Source organism: Hylobates moloch, unplaced genomic scaffold (assembly GCF_009828535.3).
Source record: "Hylobates moloch isolate HMO894 unplaced genomic scaffold, HMol_V3 SCAFFOLD_15, whole genome shotgun sequence".
Lineage (NCBI taxonomy): Eukaryota > Metazoa > Chordata > Mammalia > Primates > Hylobatidae > Hylobates > Hylobates moloch.
The window spans coordinates 85,898,677-85,913,743 of NW_026652290.1; the positions used below are offsets into that span (position 1 = coordinate 85,898,677).

At 41.7% G+C, this 15,067-nt stretch overlaps 1 protein-coding gene across 1 annotated transcript in view; it reads left to right on the forward strand.

Moving 5' to 3' along the window:
• The window catches only part of CDKL4 (cyclin dependent kinase like 4), a 61,068-nt gene that overhangs the window by 37,553 nt on the left and 8,448 nt on the right, over positions 1–15,067 (forward strand). The window contains 6 exon segments of the mRNA XM_058428719.1: positions 9–99; positions 4,765–4,841; positions 8,074–8,130; positions 13,413–13,468; positions 13,470–13,522; positions 13,525–13,541. Of these exon segments, the coding sequence (XP_058284702.1) occupies positions 9–99; positions 4,765–4,841; positions 8,074–8,130; positions 13,413–13,468; positions 13,470–13,522; positions 13,525–13,541 (351 nt within the window).

The window sequence follows — 15,067 nt, forward strand, 5'->3', positions numbered from 1 at the left end:
TCTTACAGTATATGCACCGAGATATGAAACCTGAAAATATTCTAATAACTAAGCAAGGAATAATCAAGATTTGTGACTTTGGGTTTGCACGAATTCTGAGTAAGTAGCAATTTGTTTTTTACTAATATCCAGTTCAGATGATGATAAAATGACATAGTTTAAATTCTTACTTTGGATATTGGACATATGCCAAATATTGTATTGTTGTTATTCAAAAAGGAAAATCTCACTTTAGCCTTTTAGTCAGTACATTCGTTTGCACTTCAACTCTGCTCCATTCAGCTAGAATTTATCAGATGTCACCTTTCTGTGCTTTGCCCCATAGGAAAGGAAAAGATTTCTAAAAGCATTTCTGCTCTTCATGCACTTATAATCTACAGTAAAAGAAACAAAGAATAATACAATATGATTGGCAATAAAGTACTAAAGTGAAGGTGCAGACGGTTCCCCGGAGGGAGATATTAATGTGGGCGAGAGTGGTTGAAAAAAACTTCACCGAGCTGGTGAGGCTAGAAGAGTAAACTGAAAATTAAAGAGAGAGGATTCAGAGCCAGTGCTAAGCAAACGGAAATCATTCCAGGCAAGGAGGAACTGAAGGGAAAGGGGGACAAATCATTGTTTCTCCCTCCATCTAGAACTTTACAGCAGACAAATACATGTATTAGCAACATACACCTCGCAGTCTGGGTGTGGGCATAATCGGTATCCTGATGGGACCCAAACACGATTGACTTGGCAATGCATTTGGAAGGGTTGGGCAAAAACAAAACCCAATCAAGGCTTTCTAAGGTTGCTGTGCTTTGTGGTAAAGATAATAGGATCCTAATGATAATTGGTCCCTGTGCCATGGGGCTGAAAAGAGAAATAGACAAACACTGGAAAACTATCGAGTTACGAACGCTGCACATAGTACCATGGTGCATCAGTGTCATGAAATGCTGGGCTGCCATTAGCAGGGATGTTTGCAGAGTTTCAGTGGCATCAGAAAACGTTTAAGACACGGTAAGAGAAAAAGGAAAGTGAAAACATATGTATACAGTATGATCTCAACTATACAGGAAATACATAGAAAAAAATTACTGAAATATATATGACCCTCAATTTAGGAAATTAAGTGAATGATAGTCATCCAATGCATGGTATAGATGCGGTGTCATAGATTTGGGGTTTTTTCCTGGAAATCCATTATATACCACCAAAATACCCAATTTAGTCGCAAAAATAAGTGAAAAAACCTCCACAGATATGTCGTTACAAGCATTAAGAACGTAAGAGCAGCATTTCATATAAAAGTTACCTCATAATTGTTCCTTTTGGGGATTTTTCTCCATGGGCTGGCAAAGCTTCTTAAACTGGCAATACTTCCAAAAATGTAAATATTTTTAATTTTTCATGAATATGCATTCTTTTTTTCCTTTTTCATTTTCCTTTGCATTTCTGAGCTGAATATGCAAGTCAGCTTTCCTACTGAGTTTTCCTGTGGCAAACATAGTCATTCTTGTCTGAATGAAGAACCTTAGAACTGAGTTCAATATTAGGGTCATCTGTCTCAGAAATTTTGACTGCATGAACACATCCAAAAGTCTGAATGGTGAACCCACTGTGGCAATTCCAATAATGATACCTTTTGCCATATTATTATAAACAAAGTGATAGTACAAGACACTGCCAACTTGTTAGTGCTGGCTTAAACCTCCACAAGACATGAGCTCAGGCACTGGTTACAGCTCAAGTCTTCCAAGTACTGGTATGAGTCATTGCTGGGGTCATTGTTGGCCATTTATAATGAGAAAGGCAAAGGAGGGGGTCCCACTATGTGATAAAATGCTAACACTGGCTCAATAGACATCCACATAAAAATGTAAGCTCCTACTGGATATCCACATGCAAAAGAAAGAAGTTGGACCTTTACCTTACACTATATTCACTCAAAATGAATCACCAACTTAAACATAAGAAATAAAGCTATAAAACTCTTAGAAGAAAACATAGACAAAAAGCCTCATGACATTGGATTTAACAGTGATTTCTTGGATGAGACACCAAAAGCACAAGCAACAAAAGGAAAAACAGATAAATTGGACTTCATCAAAATTAAAAACTTCTGTGTATCGAAGGACACTATAAACAGAATGAAAAGCAACCCATGGAAAGGGAGAAAATATTAGTAAATTTATACCTAATAAAGAATTAATAGCCAGAATGTTCAGAACTATAACTCAATAACAAAAACTAATTTGAAAGTGGGCAAAGGACTTGAATGGACATTTCTTTTTTGTTGTTTTATTTCAATAGGTTTTTGGGGAACCGGTGGTGTCTGGTTACATGAAAAAGTTCTTGTTTTGTTTTGTTTTGTTTTGGACAGAGTCCAGAGTCTTGCTGTGTTGCCCAGGCTGGAGTGCAGCAGTGTGATCTCGGCTCACTGCAAACTCCGCTTCCTGGGTTCAAGCAATTCTCCTGTCTCAGCCTCCCAAGTAGCTGTGACTTCAGGAACACGCCTACACCCACCTAATTTTTAAATTTTTAGTAGAGATGGGTTTTCGCAACATTGGCCAGGCTTGTCTTGAACTCCTGAGCTCAAGTCATCTGCCTGCCTTGGCCTCCCAAAGTGCTGGGATTACAGGTGTGAGCCACCACACCTGGCTATGTGAATAAGTTCTTTGGTGGTGATTTCTGGGATTTTGGTTCACCCACCACCTGAGCAGTGTACACTGTGCCCAGTGTGTAGTCTTTTATCCCTCACCCCCCTACACCCTTTCCGCTGAGTCCCCAAAGTCCATTGTATTATAGTTATGCCTTAGCATCCTCATAGCTTAGCTCCCACTTATTAGAACACAGATGTTTGGTTTTCTATTCCTGAGTTATTTCACTTAGATTAATGGTCTCCAATTCCATCCAGATTGCTTCAAATGCCATTATTTTGTTCCTTTGTATGACTAAGTAGTATTCTGTGGTATGTATATATACCACATTTTCTTTACCTACTTGTTGATTGATGGACATTTGGGCTGGCTCCATATTTTTTCAATTGCAAATGTGCTGCTATAAACATGCGTGTGCAAGTATATTTTTTATATAATGACTTCTTTTCCTCTCGGTAGATACGCAGGAGTGGGGCTGCTGGATCAAATGGTAGAACTACTTTTAGTTCTTTAAGGAATCTCCACACTGTTTTTCATGGTGGTTGTATTAATTTAGATTCCTTCCAAAGTGTGAAAGTGTTCCCTTTTCACCACATCCATGCCAACATCTACAGTTTTTTGTTTTTTATTTTTTATTTTTTTGGTTATGACTATTCTTGCAGGAGTAAGGTGATATCGCATTATGGTTTTGATTTGCATTTCCCTGATAATTAGTGATGTTGAGCATTTTTTTCGTGTTTTTGTTAGCCATTTGTATGTCTTCTTTTGAGAACTGTCTATTCATGTCCTTAGCCCACTTTTTGTTGGGATTGTTTGTTTTTTTCTTGCTGATTTGTTTGAGTTCCTTGTAGATTCTGGATATTAGTCCTCTGTTGGATGTATAGATTGTGAAGCCTCATTTTCCTCACTGGTACAATGGGGATTTAAAATAGCAGCTACTCCAGGCTGGGCAACATAGGCAGACCCTATATCTGCAAAAAATTTTTTTAAATTAGCTGGACATGATGGCACATGCCTGTAGTCCCAGCTACTCAGGAGGCTAAGGTGGAAGGATTGCTTGAGACTGGGAGATCGAGGCTGAAGTGAGCCATGATCATGCCACTGCACTCCAGTTTTGGCAACAGAGAGAGACCCTGTCTGAAAAAATAATAATAATAACAACTATTGCTGTGAGATTATGAGATGAAGTCTCACAAATCTCATTTATGAGATTAAATGAGATAACGTGTGTAAAGACCGTAGTGCCATTCTCTCACCTTGTCTTTTTTTTTTTTTGAGACAGACTGTCACTCTGTTGCCAGGCAGGAGTATAGTGGTAAGATCTTGGCTCTTGGCTCACTGCAACCTCCGCCTCCCAAATTCAAGCCATTCTCCTGCCTCCTCCTCCTAAGTAGCTGGGACTATAGGTGCGCACCACCACACCCAGCTAATTTTTTGTATTTTTGGTAGAGACGGGGTTTCACCATGTTGGCCAGGATGGTTTCGATCTCTTGACCTCGTGATCCACCTCCCTCAGCCTCCCAAAGTGCTGGTATTACAGGCGTGAGCCACCGCGCCCAGCCTTCACCTTTTAATGGAGGCTGAATGGTGACCACCTGTGACAAAGAGACTGGTTTGGGAGAACTGGCCTTACCTGAGAAGGCATGCGTCTGCAGAATCCCATTCCTCTCATCTCTGGAGGGAACAATCAGGCACAATATTTCTTTCACACCTGCACTTCAGGCATTAATCCTGTTTTTTGTTTGTTTGTTTAGTTTTGTTTTTGAGATGGAGTCTTGCTCTGTCGCCCAGGCTGGAGTGCAGTGGCATGATCTCAGCTCACTGCAACCTCTGCCTCCCAGGTTCAAGCGATTCTCCTGCTTCAGCCTCCTGAGTAGCTGGGATTACAGGCATGGACCACCACACTTGGCTAATTTTTGTATTTTTAGTAGAGACGGGGTTTCGCCATGTTGACCAGGCTGGTCTCTAACTCTTGACGTCAAGTGATCCACCTGCCTTGGCCTCTCAAAATGCTGGGATTGCAGGTGTGAACCACCATGCCTCGCCTTCAGGCATTAACCATTTAAACACTTGATTATTCTTTGCCAAATTTATGATAAATTATGTGGTTTGTATTTTACAGGAAAGGTAATCCCAAGACGTCAGTCAATCTTTAACCGGTTTTTCCATGACATCAGTATACCTGAACCAGAAGACAAGGTAAACTGCTCTATTTTGAATATTTTATTACTTGTGTTGCTGCTTTCTTTAAAGAGGTAGTGGTTATTTATTTATTTATTTATTTTGAGATGATGTCTCACTCTGCCGCCAAGGCTGGAGTGCAGTGGCAAGGTCATGGCTCACTGCAGCCTCAACCTCCGAGACTCAAGTGAGTCTCCAGCCTCCCCAGTGCTGGAATTACTCATATGAGCCACCATGCCTGGCCTGTTTCTTTTTTAATATTTGTGTTTTTGGCTTCTGTTTTCCTTGTGACATATTAACACAGTGTATTAGTCTATTTTCACACTGCCATAAAGAACTTCCCTGAGACTGGGTAATTTATAAAGGAAAGAGATTTAATTGACTCACAGTCCTCCATGGCTGGGGAGGCCTCAGGAAACTTACAATCATGGCAGCAGGGGAAGCAGGCACCTTCTTCACAAGGCAGCAGGAGAGAGAGGTGAGGGCACAAGGGAAAGCTGCTGCTTTTGAAACCATCAGATCTCATAAGAACTCCCTTACTATCATGAGAACAGCATGGAGGAACCCCTGTCATGACCCAATCACCTCCCTCTCTCAACACATGGGGGTTATAATTTGAGATGAGATTTGGGTGGGGACACAGAGCCAAACCATATCACACATACTGAAGAAACTATATAAAAACTACATTACAATGAGCCAGGAAAAATGCTTTAAATGTTTACTTGTCTTATCTATTCAAAAATTAATGTTAAATTTAAAGTGAAAATATATTTAGTATCTTAGATACTACATACTTTTAATCCATTGGTCAAAGCCTTAGGAGAATTTTCCCTTAAATAATTATATTATCATAAAGACTATTTATAGTAGTCTTCTTTATTTTGAAAAAAAATGCATTTAAAATTTTTTTGGCTTGTAAAACAAAGCTGGAATCAATCAAAAGCTTTCTTCGCAACATATATTTTTACATGGGAGGTTGTTTTACAAAATGATCCCCATTGTACTCATTAAACTCCAAATCACAGGGATCATCTCGCTACTCTTGCAATGGTCTTTGCCTTTATTTAAAAACATATCAATGACTACCTGACTCTCTCTCTTACTCTCTGTAGACATTGACTTCCTATGTGTGTTACCTAAGTTCAGGCTATGCTCTTTAAAGCTCCATATGGTCCAGAATCTGCCTATAAAAGAAAAAACTGTCAAGAAAAGCATGTGTCCGCACTCCAACTATGCTGGAGTCAGAGCCATGCGGGGATGGGGCAGTCTGAGAAGGCAAATCATGATCTGTGATGTGAACTGTCCTAATAACCTGAGGTCCAAATGGTTCCAACCATCTCTAGACACCCTGTTCATTTTAAATCAATTATTTCATATAATACACATATATATATATATATTATTTTTTATATTTTTTTTTTTTTTTTTTGAGACGGATCTCCTCTGTCGCCAGGCTGCCGGCTGGGTCAGTGGAATTTTTTTGTATTTTTAATAGAGATGGGGTTTCACCGTGTTAGCCAGGATGGTCCTGATCTCCCGACCTCGTGATCCACCTGTCTCGGCCTCCTAAAGTGCTGGGATTACAGGCGTGAGCCACCGAGCCCGGCCTGGTTTTCTTTTTTATTGTCTTTGTTAAAACCTTTAACAAATGTAATACAAGATTAAAGATTGAACCGCAAGGTTAACGGTTACAAAGGAATATTTATATAACATGTGTTTAAAGAATAAACTACAACAAACTTAAGTGTCTTAAGTTTCCTACCATTATCTTTCAGGCATCTCCATCCCCTTCTTTCCTCATCATTCTGAATGTTGTGTTTTTCATTCTTTTGATTTCTGTAGTGCTCTTATGCATGTAGTCCAGTGTATTTTCATGAATACTCAAAAGCATAGTTAGAAGTAGATCAGGCACAGATTTTATAGCACTGTTGTAGGATTTCAGATGGGAGCATTTGGGACCCACATTTACCCAGCATCAACTGCAAGACATTGTGAAATTAAGAAAATAACTTCAGTTTTATGTATTTCAGATCTTTACACTACAGTGTACAATTATATAAAAGTATGATTTAAAAAATATATTTAGGCCGGGCGCGGTGGCTCAAGCCTGTAATCCTAGCACTTTGGGAGGCCGAGGTGGGCGGATCACGAGGTCAGGAGTTCGAGACCATCCTGGCCAACATAGTGAAACCCTGTCTCTACTAAAAATACAAAAAAATTAGCAGGGCGTGGTGGCGAGCGCCTGTAGTCCCAGCTATTCGGGAGGCTGAGGCAGGAGAATGGCGTGAACCCAGGAGGCGGAGCTTGCAGTGAGCCGAGATGGTGCCACTGCACTCCAGCCTGGGGGACAGAGCCAGACTCTGACTCAAAAAAAATATATATATATATATATATATATTTAAAGCTGGGCACAGTGGCTCACACCTGTAATCCCAGCACTTTGGGAGGCCCACGCAGGTGGATCACTAGGTCAGGAGATCGAGACCATCCTGGCGAGCACGGTGAAATCCCGTCTCTACTAAAAATACAAAAAATTAGCCGGGTGTGTGGCTGGCACCTGTAGTCCCAGCTACTTGGGAGGCTAAGGCAGGAGAATGGCGTGAACCCAGGAGGCAGAGCTTGCAGTGAGCTGAGTTCGCACCACTGCACTCCAGCCTGGGCGACAGAGACTCTGTCTCAAAAAAAAAAATATATAGATAGATAGATAGATAGATAGATGATAGATATAGATAGATAGATGATAGATAGATAGATAGATAGATAGATAGATAGATAGATAGATAGATAGATAGATTTAAAATGAATTATCTAACCTACTGGAGAGTTTTTCTTTAAAGTGTTGTTATTACTAATATATTCAAAATATAGGCCAAGTGAGTTGGCTTACCCCTATAATCCCAGCACTTTGGGAGACTGAGGCAGAAGAATCACTTGAGGCCAGAAGTTTGAGACAGCTCATGCAACATAGCAAGACCCCATCTCTACAAAAAAATAAAAAATTAGCTGGGTGTGGTGGCACCCACCTGTAGTCCTAGATACTTAGGAGGCTGAGGTGGAAAAATCTCTTGAGCCCAGGAGTTCAAGGTTAGAGTAAGCTATGATCATGCCACAGCGCTGCAGCCTGGGAGACAGAGGGAGACCCTGTCTCTAAATACACACACACACACACACACACGTATGCACATATGAACACATACATATTACTTTGTTCTTATATAATATTGAACGTTTTAACTTTGTTTTTCAGGAAACTCTTGAAGAAAAGTTCTCAGACACTCATCTTGTAGCTCTGAGCTTCATGAAGGTACTTAAGAATCAATTATAACTCTTCTTAGCTATACATTGTAATGGCTGAAGCTGGTAATTTGAGGAGGGGTGGACAGTGGATTAAATAATGCCAAAATAGGACGTAGTCATTGCAAATGATAAAGAGCTATAAAACAATTCCAGTTAAAGGCACATCAGTGATGTAAGCAGTAACTGTTCTAACATATCTATTAACATTAGCAGATGAGGCAAAATCAGAGCCATGCAGACACCAGACCTAGCTCCCGCACTAGGCCCAAGAGAGATGCCAAACCAAGGACAGATTCAAATAAAAAGCAGAAGAAACTTACCTATGCCTAGTCTGCCATTTATGCTTGACCAAATGGGGCCACACTAGAAGGTGTGTGACCCTGCCATCCATTGTGTATACCAAAAGCTCACTGGACAAAGGGTATGAGGATACCAGAGAGGGTATCTATCTTTAACAATCAATTAAGTTCTGTCTATAGCAGTGTCTTCCAAATGTGGCTATTCATCAGAATGGCCTGGGAGCTTTTGAAAAATATGGATTCCAGTATCTAGCCTCAGATTCAGGAGGAGAATTTTCATGAGTGGGAACTTGGCACGTGTATCTTTAAACATGCCCTTAGGTGATTACGATAAACAGCTCAGTTCGAGACTCATCTGATCTAGACGATGGGGACATTTGGATATCCAGACCTAGGGTCAACTTTGTAGACCAGCCTTTGTGCGAGTGCTGGTCACTGCCATGGTGCTATCCAGAGTGCTGGAGTGCTTCAACCTAAGTCCTCCTGAGAGTCAGAGCCTGATACCCCTGTGCTCTTGGACTCCCCATACCATTGCTCCACCTGACCTCAGCTGCCACCTGCCCTATCTTACTGCCCAGACCTGCTTTCACCCAGCACTCAGCAGGTCCTGTCCAAGAAGCCCAGTTCCCTGACCTTGTTCTTGACAGGTTGTTCTGACCCACCTGCAATTTAGCAAAACCTTCCAGGGAGAAGGGAGGCATCAAGTCCTGCAAGCCCAACGAATTATCAGATGGAAGCCAGAGACAACCTGTGGTTCCCTGGAAAGCAACTCTGGGGCATGAAAACTGCAAGATGTAGGACAAGTTCCCTGTCCTCATCTCCAAAGATGAAGAGCCCTGGTTGGCTACCTAAGGTTTTAGATGAAGCTGGGTTTGTTACTCAACTATTTTATTTAGACCCATAAGTATCAACCTAAGACCCAAGATCCTCTCAGTGCATCAAGGATTGCCCTGTTTCATGGTCCACACCCTATCTTATAGACTCCTGCCCCATGTTAGATGAAAGAAGACTTTAATTCTTTGCAATTGAGACTTTTTTTTTTTTTTTTTTGAGACAGAGGCTTGCTCTGTCGCCCAGGCTGGAGTTCTCCGCTCGCTGCAACCTCCACCAACCGGGTTCGAGCGATTCTCCTGCCTCAGCCTCCCAAGTAACTGGGACTATAGGCGAGTGCCACCACACCGGGCTAATTTTTGTATTTTTAGTAGAGACAGGGTTTCATCATGTTGGCCAGTATGGTCTCCATCTCCTGACCTCATGATCTGCCCACCTTGGCCCCCCGAAGTGCTGAGATCACAGGCGTGAGCCACTGTGCCTGGCCCAAGACATCTTTAATGGCAAATAAGTACTGGCTACCATAACTGGTGTTTATCCCATGGGACCGAATCATAACCTATGCAGGGACTGCTCAGATGGATAGCGTATTTGGCAATGGCAGAGTCAAGGAGAGTGGTGGCATGCAGTGGCCAATCTATGGCAGGTCTTTTGTGTTCTCTTCATTAGGTTTCAAATGAGACCATGAGCACAATCTTTCTTATTTATTACTCATTTATTTCCATAGTCATGACCATCCTATCACTATATCAGCTTCAGCTGGTCCATCAAGAAGAAGACTATAGACTATTAGAAATTTTATTAGAGCGTTTTCTGCGAAATTTGAAGTTTGGATTTAAGAAAAGGATCCTGACTTGGACTTCACAGTTTTGATTTCTCATCTCTCATCTTCAAGACGTTTTCTGGGTTAGGAGCATATCTACAGGGAACACTTCTGATTAATTCTTCAGCTTCTTCATATACAGAAAGTTACTAATCCAGGCAGGCAAGGACTTAGAAGCCTCATTTCTACTCAGCTCATCTCAATGCTTCAGAATTAATCAAGCAGGACATTGTTCCAGCTCAGACTCCATGGAGAGAGCTCAGCATTAGCAGTGTCTTCTAAGAATCTAAAAATGTTCTTTAAAATGAAAATTCATAGGTATTTAGTGATGGACTAGATTTCAATAGTTTTGAAAGCCCATATAAAAACATGAATGAGGCTGGGCATGGTGGCTCGTGCCTGCAATCTTAGCACTTTGGGAGTCCAAGGCAGGAGGATCACTCGAGCCCAGGCGTTTGAGACCAGCCTGGACAACAAAATCAGACCCTGTCTCTACAAAACATAAAAAATAAATAAAAATTATCCAGGCATGGTGGCATTTGCCTTTAGTCCCAGCTACTTGGGAGGCTAAGGCGGGAGGATTGCTTGAGCCCAGGAGTTGAAGGCCGCAGTGAGCCATGATTGTGCCACTGCACTCTAGCCTAGCCTGGGTGACAGTGAAACCTCATCTCTAAAAAAATATAAAATCAACGTGAATAAATTCAACATATATTTGAAAGGAAAACCGATAAGACTTAATTATGATTGACATATGGGGAATAAAGTAGAAGAGGTGGCAAGGGTACAGTTCTTGTATTGGTTTTTCAGGTATTGGCAGGTCTGGGCTTTCTCTGAAAACTCTTGGCGAGGTTCTTTCTTTGCCTCTTCCAGCTTCTTGTAGCCCCAGGCATTCTTTGACTTGTGACAATGTAACTCCAATTTCTACCTCCATCACAGCATGGCATTCACTCTGTGTATCTGTCTACACCATCTTCCCTCTTCTTATAAGGAAACCAATTCTAATTGGGTGAGGGGGTCTACTCCATGCCATTATGACCTTGTCTTCACTAATTACATCTGCAAAGACCTTATTTCCAAATAAGGTAACATTCTGAGGTACTGGGAGTTAGAACTTCAATATACGTATTTTTGCGGCAACACAACTCAACCCATAACAGTGACCTTGAGACAGATGTTAAGTAAGAAGTTGCACCTGCAGGTCTGGAATTCATAGGAGAGGTCTGGAATGGAATTGTAGATGTGGAAATCTCTGGTAAACTTTGATAATTGAAGCCATAGGCAGCAAAGAGATCACCTAGAAACCAAGAACAGATGGGAGAAAAAGGAGTGGCTAGGATTTGGCCTTGACGAATTTCATCCAACCATAGTGGAGAACATAGTAGAGAAGAAGGTAAACTAGCAAAGGCTGGTTTGAAAAGGAGTGGCCAGGAGGGAGGAGCAAGGGAAGTGAGAGATTAGAGAAGCCAAAGAGAAACAAAGTTTCAAGGAGGGCTTGGTCAGTAGTGTCTAACACTATTGAGACGAGAGAGAATTCAAAATACATAATGGGTTGAAGGGTATGGAAGTAGAGGTCAGAGGTATTAATAACAAGAGCCACTTTAATGGAACAGTGGAAGCAAAAGCCAGAATAGAGTGATAAAGAAATAGAGACTATCACAGTTTATATTCAAAATAGTCTTTCTGGCCGGGTGCAGTGGCTCACGCCTGTAGTCCCAGCACTAGGAGGCCGAGGTGGGCAGATCACTTGAGGTCAGGAATTCGAGACCAGCCTGGCCAACATGGTGAACCTGTCTCTACTAAAAATACAAAAATGTACTCAGCATGGTGGTGCATGCCTGTAATTCCAGCTATTTGGGAGGCTGAGGCATGAGAATCGCTCAAACCTGGGAGGCAGAGTTTGCAGTGAGCGGAGGTGGCGCCACTGCATTCCAGCCTGGGTGACAGAACGAGACTTTGTCTCAAAAAAAAAAAAGTCTTTCTCTCCTGATTATAGCCCTGACAGTATTAGGATTTGAGGAGAATGCTTTTCCAGCAGCAGCTGGAGTTGATATATGGCATAGGTCATTAATTAGGGGTCATCTGCTTGGACCAGGCAGTTGACATGGAGGGATAGGTAAGTCTAGTTTTACTGAGCAGGATTGTTTCTTGAAGAACAGGACTAATCAGATCCCTTGCCAAGGGCCAGGTGACACTGCTTAGGGGCAGGCAGCTTCAGGGATCTCAGAGATCTGAGGTCAGCTGGGGTCAGGGAGGAACAGACACCACAGGGCAGTGCCGGGCTGGGGCAGCCTCAGGCAGTGCGATTGTCTGGGCTTGAGAATGCCTCAAAACAATGTTTGTGATGGTGGTGAGCCTTATTTCTCTCTTATAATGGAAGGCAATAATTGTCAGGTCATCTGTGCCTGGGTATTGTAAAGCTGCTCCTTTTGAAAATGCAAATAAAGGAGAGATGGGGTCTCACTATGTTACCCAGGCTGGTCTAGACCTCTGGCCTCCCAAAGTCCTGGGATTACAGGCATGAGCCACCATGTCTGGCTTAAAGCTGCTCTTTATGGATCATAATCTGTGTTTATTGATGGGCAAAGTCCCACTGTCTGGCTGGAGTATCAGTGTTTCTCAGAGAAAACCTCTTTGTGTCAGGACCCCCACTGACCCCTCTGCTGTGATACTCCTCCCCACTCTCAAAAGCTGACCTAGAGGCTTCTAATGGTCTCAAATATAGAAGGGTCATAATGTCACCTTTTCTGTTTTGCCTGTAGTTATTTTTATATGAATATATAGTCAATTTTCCTTGTTTTAGATTCATTCTCATGACTGAGGTTCTCACCTCCTCAGTCATCTCCTTAACCCACTGGTTCTCAAATCTGAGCATATGGGCATCAGAATCACCCAGAGAGCTTCTTAAACACAAACTGCCAGGCCCCACCTCCAGTGCTTTGATTCCCTTTGGTAGGCGGGGTGTGGGACCCAAGACTTTGCATTTCTAGCAAGTTCCTACGACGCTGATGTTTTTAGTCCAGGGACTACACTCTGCAGACTGCTATAAACAATTTGCTTTCAGCAGTGATTTTAAAATGTCATTGGTGGGAACACCGGATCTACAGGTGGCCTCTTTCAGAGAGACACTGACCATCCATTCATTCTGCCGCCAAAAGACAAAGTAGCAAAAAGAAGAACAATCCTAACTATTAGCAAGCTCCAACTACTTGATAATACACAAACTTGAAGATTTTCTAAACTCATATTTATCCTAACAAGTTATTATTTAGTTTATGGGCACAGTAACAAAATGAGCCCCTCCTTTAATATCTGCTTTGCTATACTCTTCCTCCAAAGGGGTGTCTGAAGATGAATCCAGATGACAGATTAACCTGTTCCCAACTCCTGGAGAGCCCTTGATTCTTTTCAAGAGGACCAAATTAAAAGAAAAGCGTGTAACAAACGAAGAAAAGAAGACACCAGCAGGTACTTCCGCTCAAAAGTTAAAGTGCTATAAAAAGAATTCCTTTTTTGTTTTTGTTTGTCTGCCTTTCAAAGTGAGACAAGGTGGACACCAAGACCTTTCATTTGTTCTGGTGTAGTTGTATTTGTCTAGCTTAATAACTACTGGTAATGGATGTAATAAAGCCACAGAACTACGAAAATATCAAGATTATTGCAAAATCTTATTCCAAACACACCTGAATCAAGTCGTTACACAACTCTTTGGCTGCTCTGATTGGATATACCACTGACAAGATCGTATACGCATAATATAACAACTTCATAAAACGCTGATTCCAACAGGACTGAGTGTTGCCAGCATTGTAAAGGAATCCAAGTGCCTTTCTGTAGCCTCTAGATGTGCAATAAAGGCAACTTGACTCTTCCATCTTTTCACCCACAGCAGGCACCTAGGCTTTTTCTCAAAACCAAGATCTGCCAGGTACAAAGGAATGAAACCCAGACATCTGGGAACCAAATTCTACCCAATGGGCCAACATTGCAGAACAGTTTGGTGAATCTTCTGACAAACATTAATTCTGCAGTTTATCAGGTGACTGTCCTTCACTTGCTTTCAGAAAACTTTGAAGTTAAATCATAAACTCCATGGAAATAGGTTTGTTTTGGTTCAGGGCTTTTTCTCACCATGTAAACCCAGCAGCTAAAACAGTATCTAACACATAGAAAGTCCTTAATATTGTTAAAACAAATAAGTAGATGAACATTGCCTAATAATAAACCGAGCTGGTAATTTCCAGTTCATCAGAGGCTAGTAATTTTCACAGTCTGCGTTTGCTTAATCTTTCATCTTCAATCTAATTTTCAGTCATTTGTCTTCTCATTAGCATGTTTTCCATAAAGGAAGAAAGTGTTGTATTTCCCAACCTTTTAATAGTTAAAATAGAAGTTTGTTGGGAGAGAAAAATCAAACTAATCCAGAAGATGAAATGTTAAATCATTTCTGTGTATCCAAAAATCTCTAGGTATCCATATTTTTATTACATGGGCCATTTTACCTTTTGCTATTAAATGTTTGCAAATCAAGCCCAACGCAGCTTATACTTAAATAACAACAAAAAAAATTAAAGATCGCTGAGGCAGCAATCTGAAAGACAGCGTAAATTGTGTGTAAAAGGACATTCTCCTGTTAAAAACATCTCAGCTGGCACGGTGGCTCATGCCTGTAATCCCAGCACTTCGGGAGGCCAAGGTGGGCAGATCACTTGAGGTCAGGAGTTTGACACCAGCCTGGCCAACATGGCAAAACCCCATCTCTTCTAAAAATACAAAAATTAGCCGGGCGTGGTGGCAGGCGCCTGTAATCCTAGCTCCTTGGGAGGCTGAGGCAGGAGACTTGTATGAACCCGGGAGGCAGAGTTGCAGTGAGCTGAGATTGTGTCACTGCACTGCAGCCTGGGCAACAGAGTGAGACTTCATCTCAAAAATAATAATAAAAGGCCTGGCGCGGTGGCTCACGCTTGTAATCCCAGCACTTTGGGAGGCCGAGG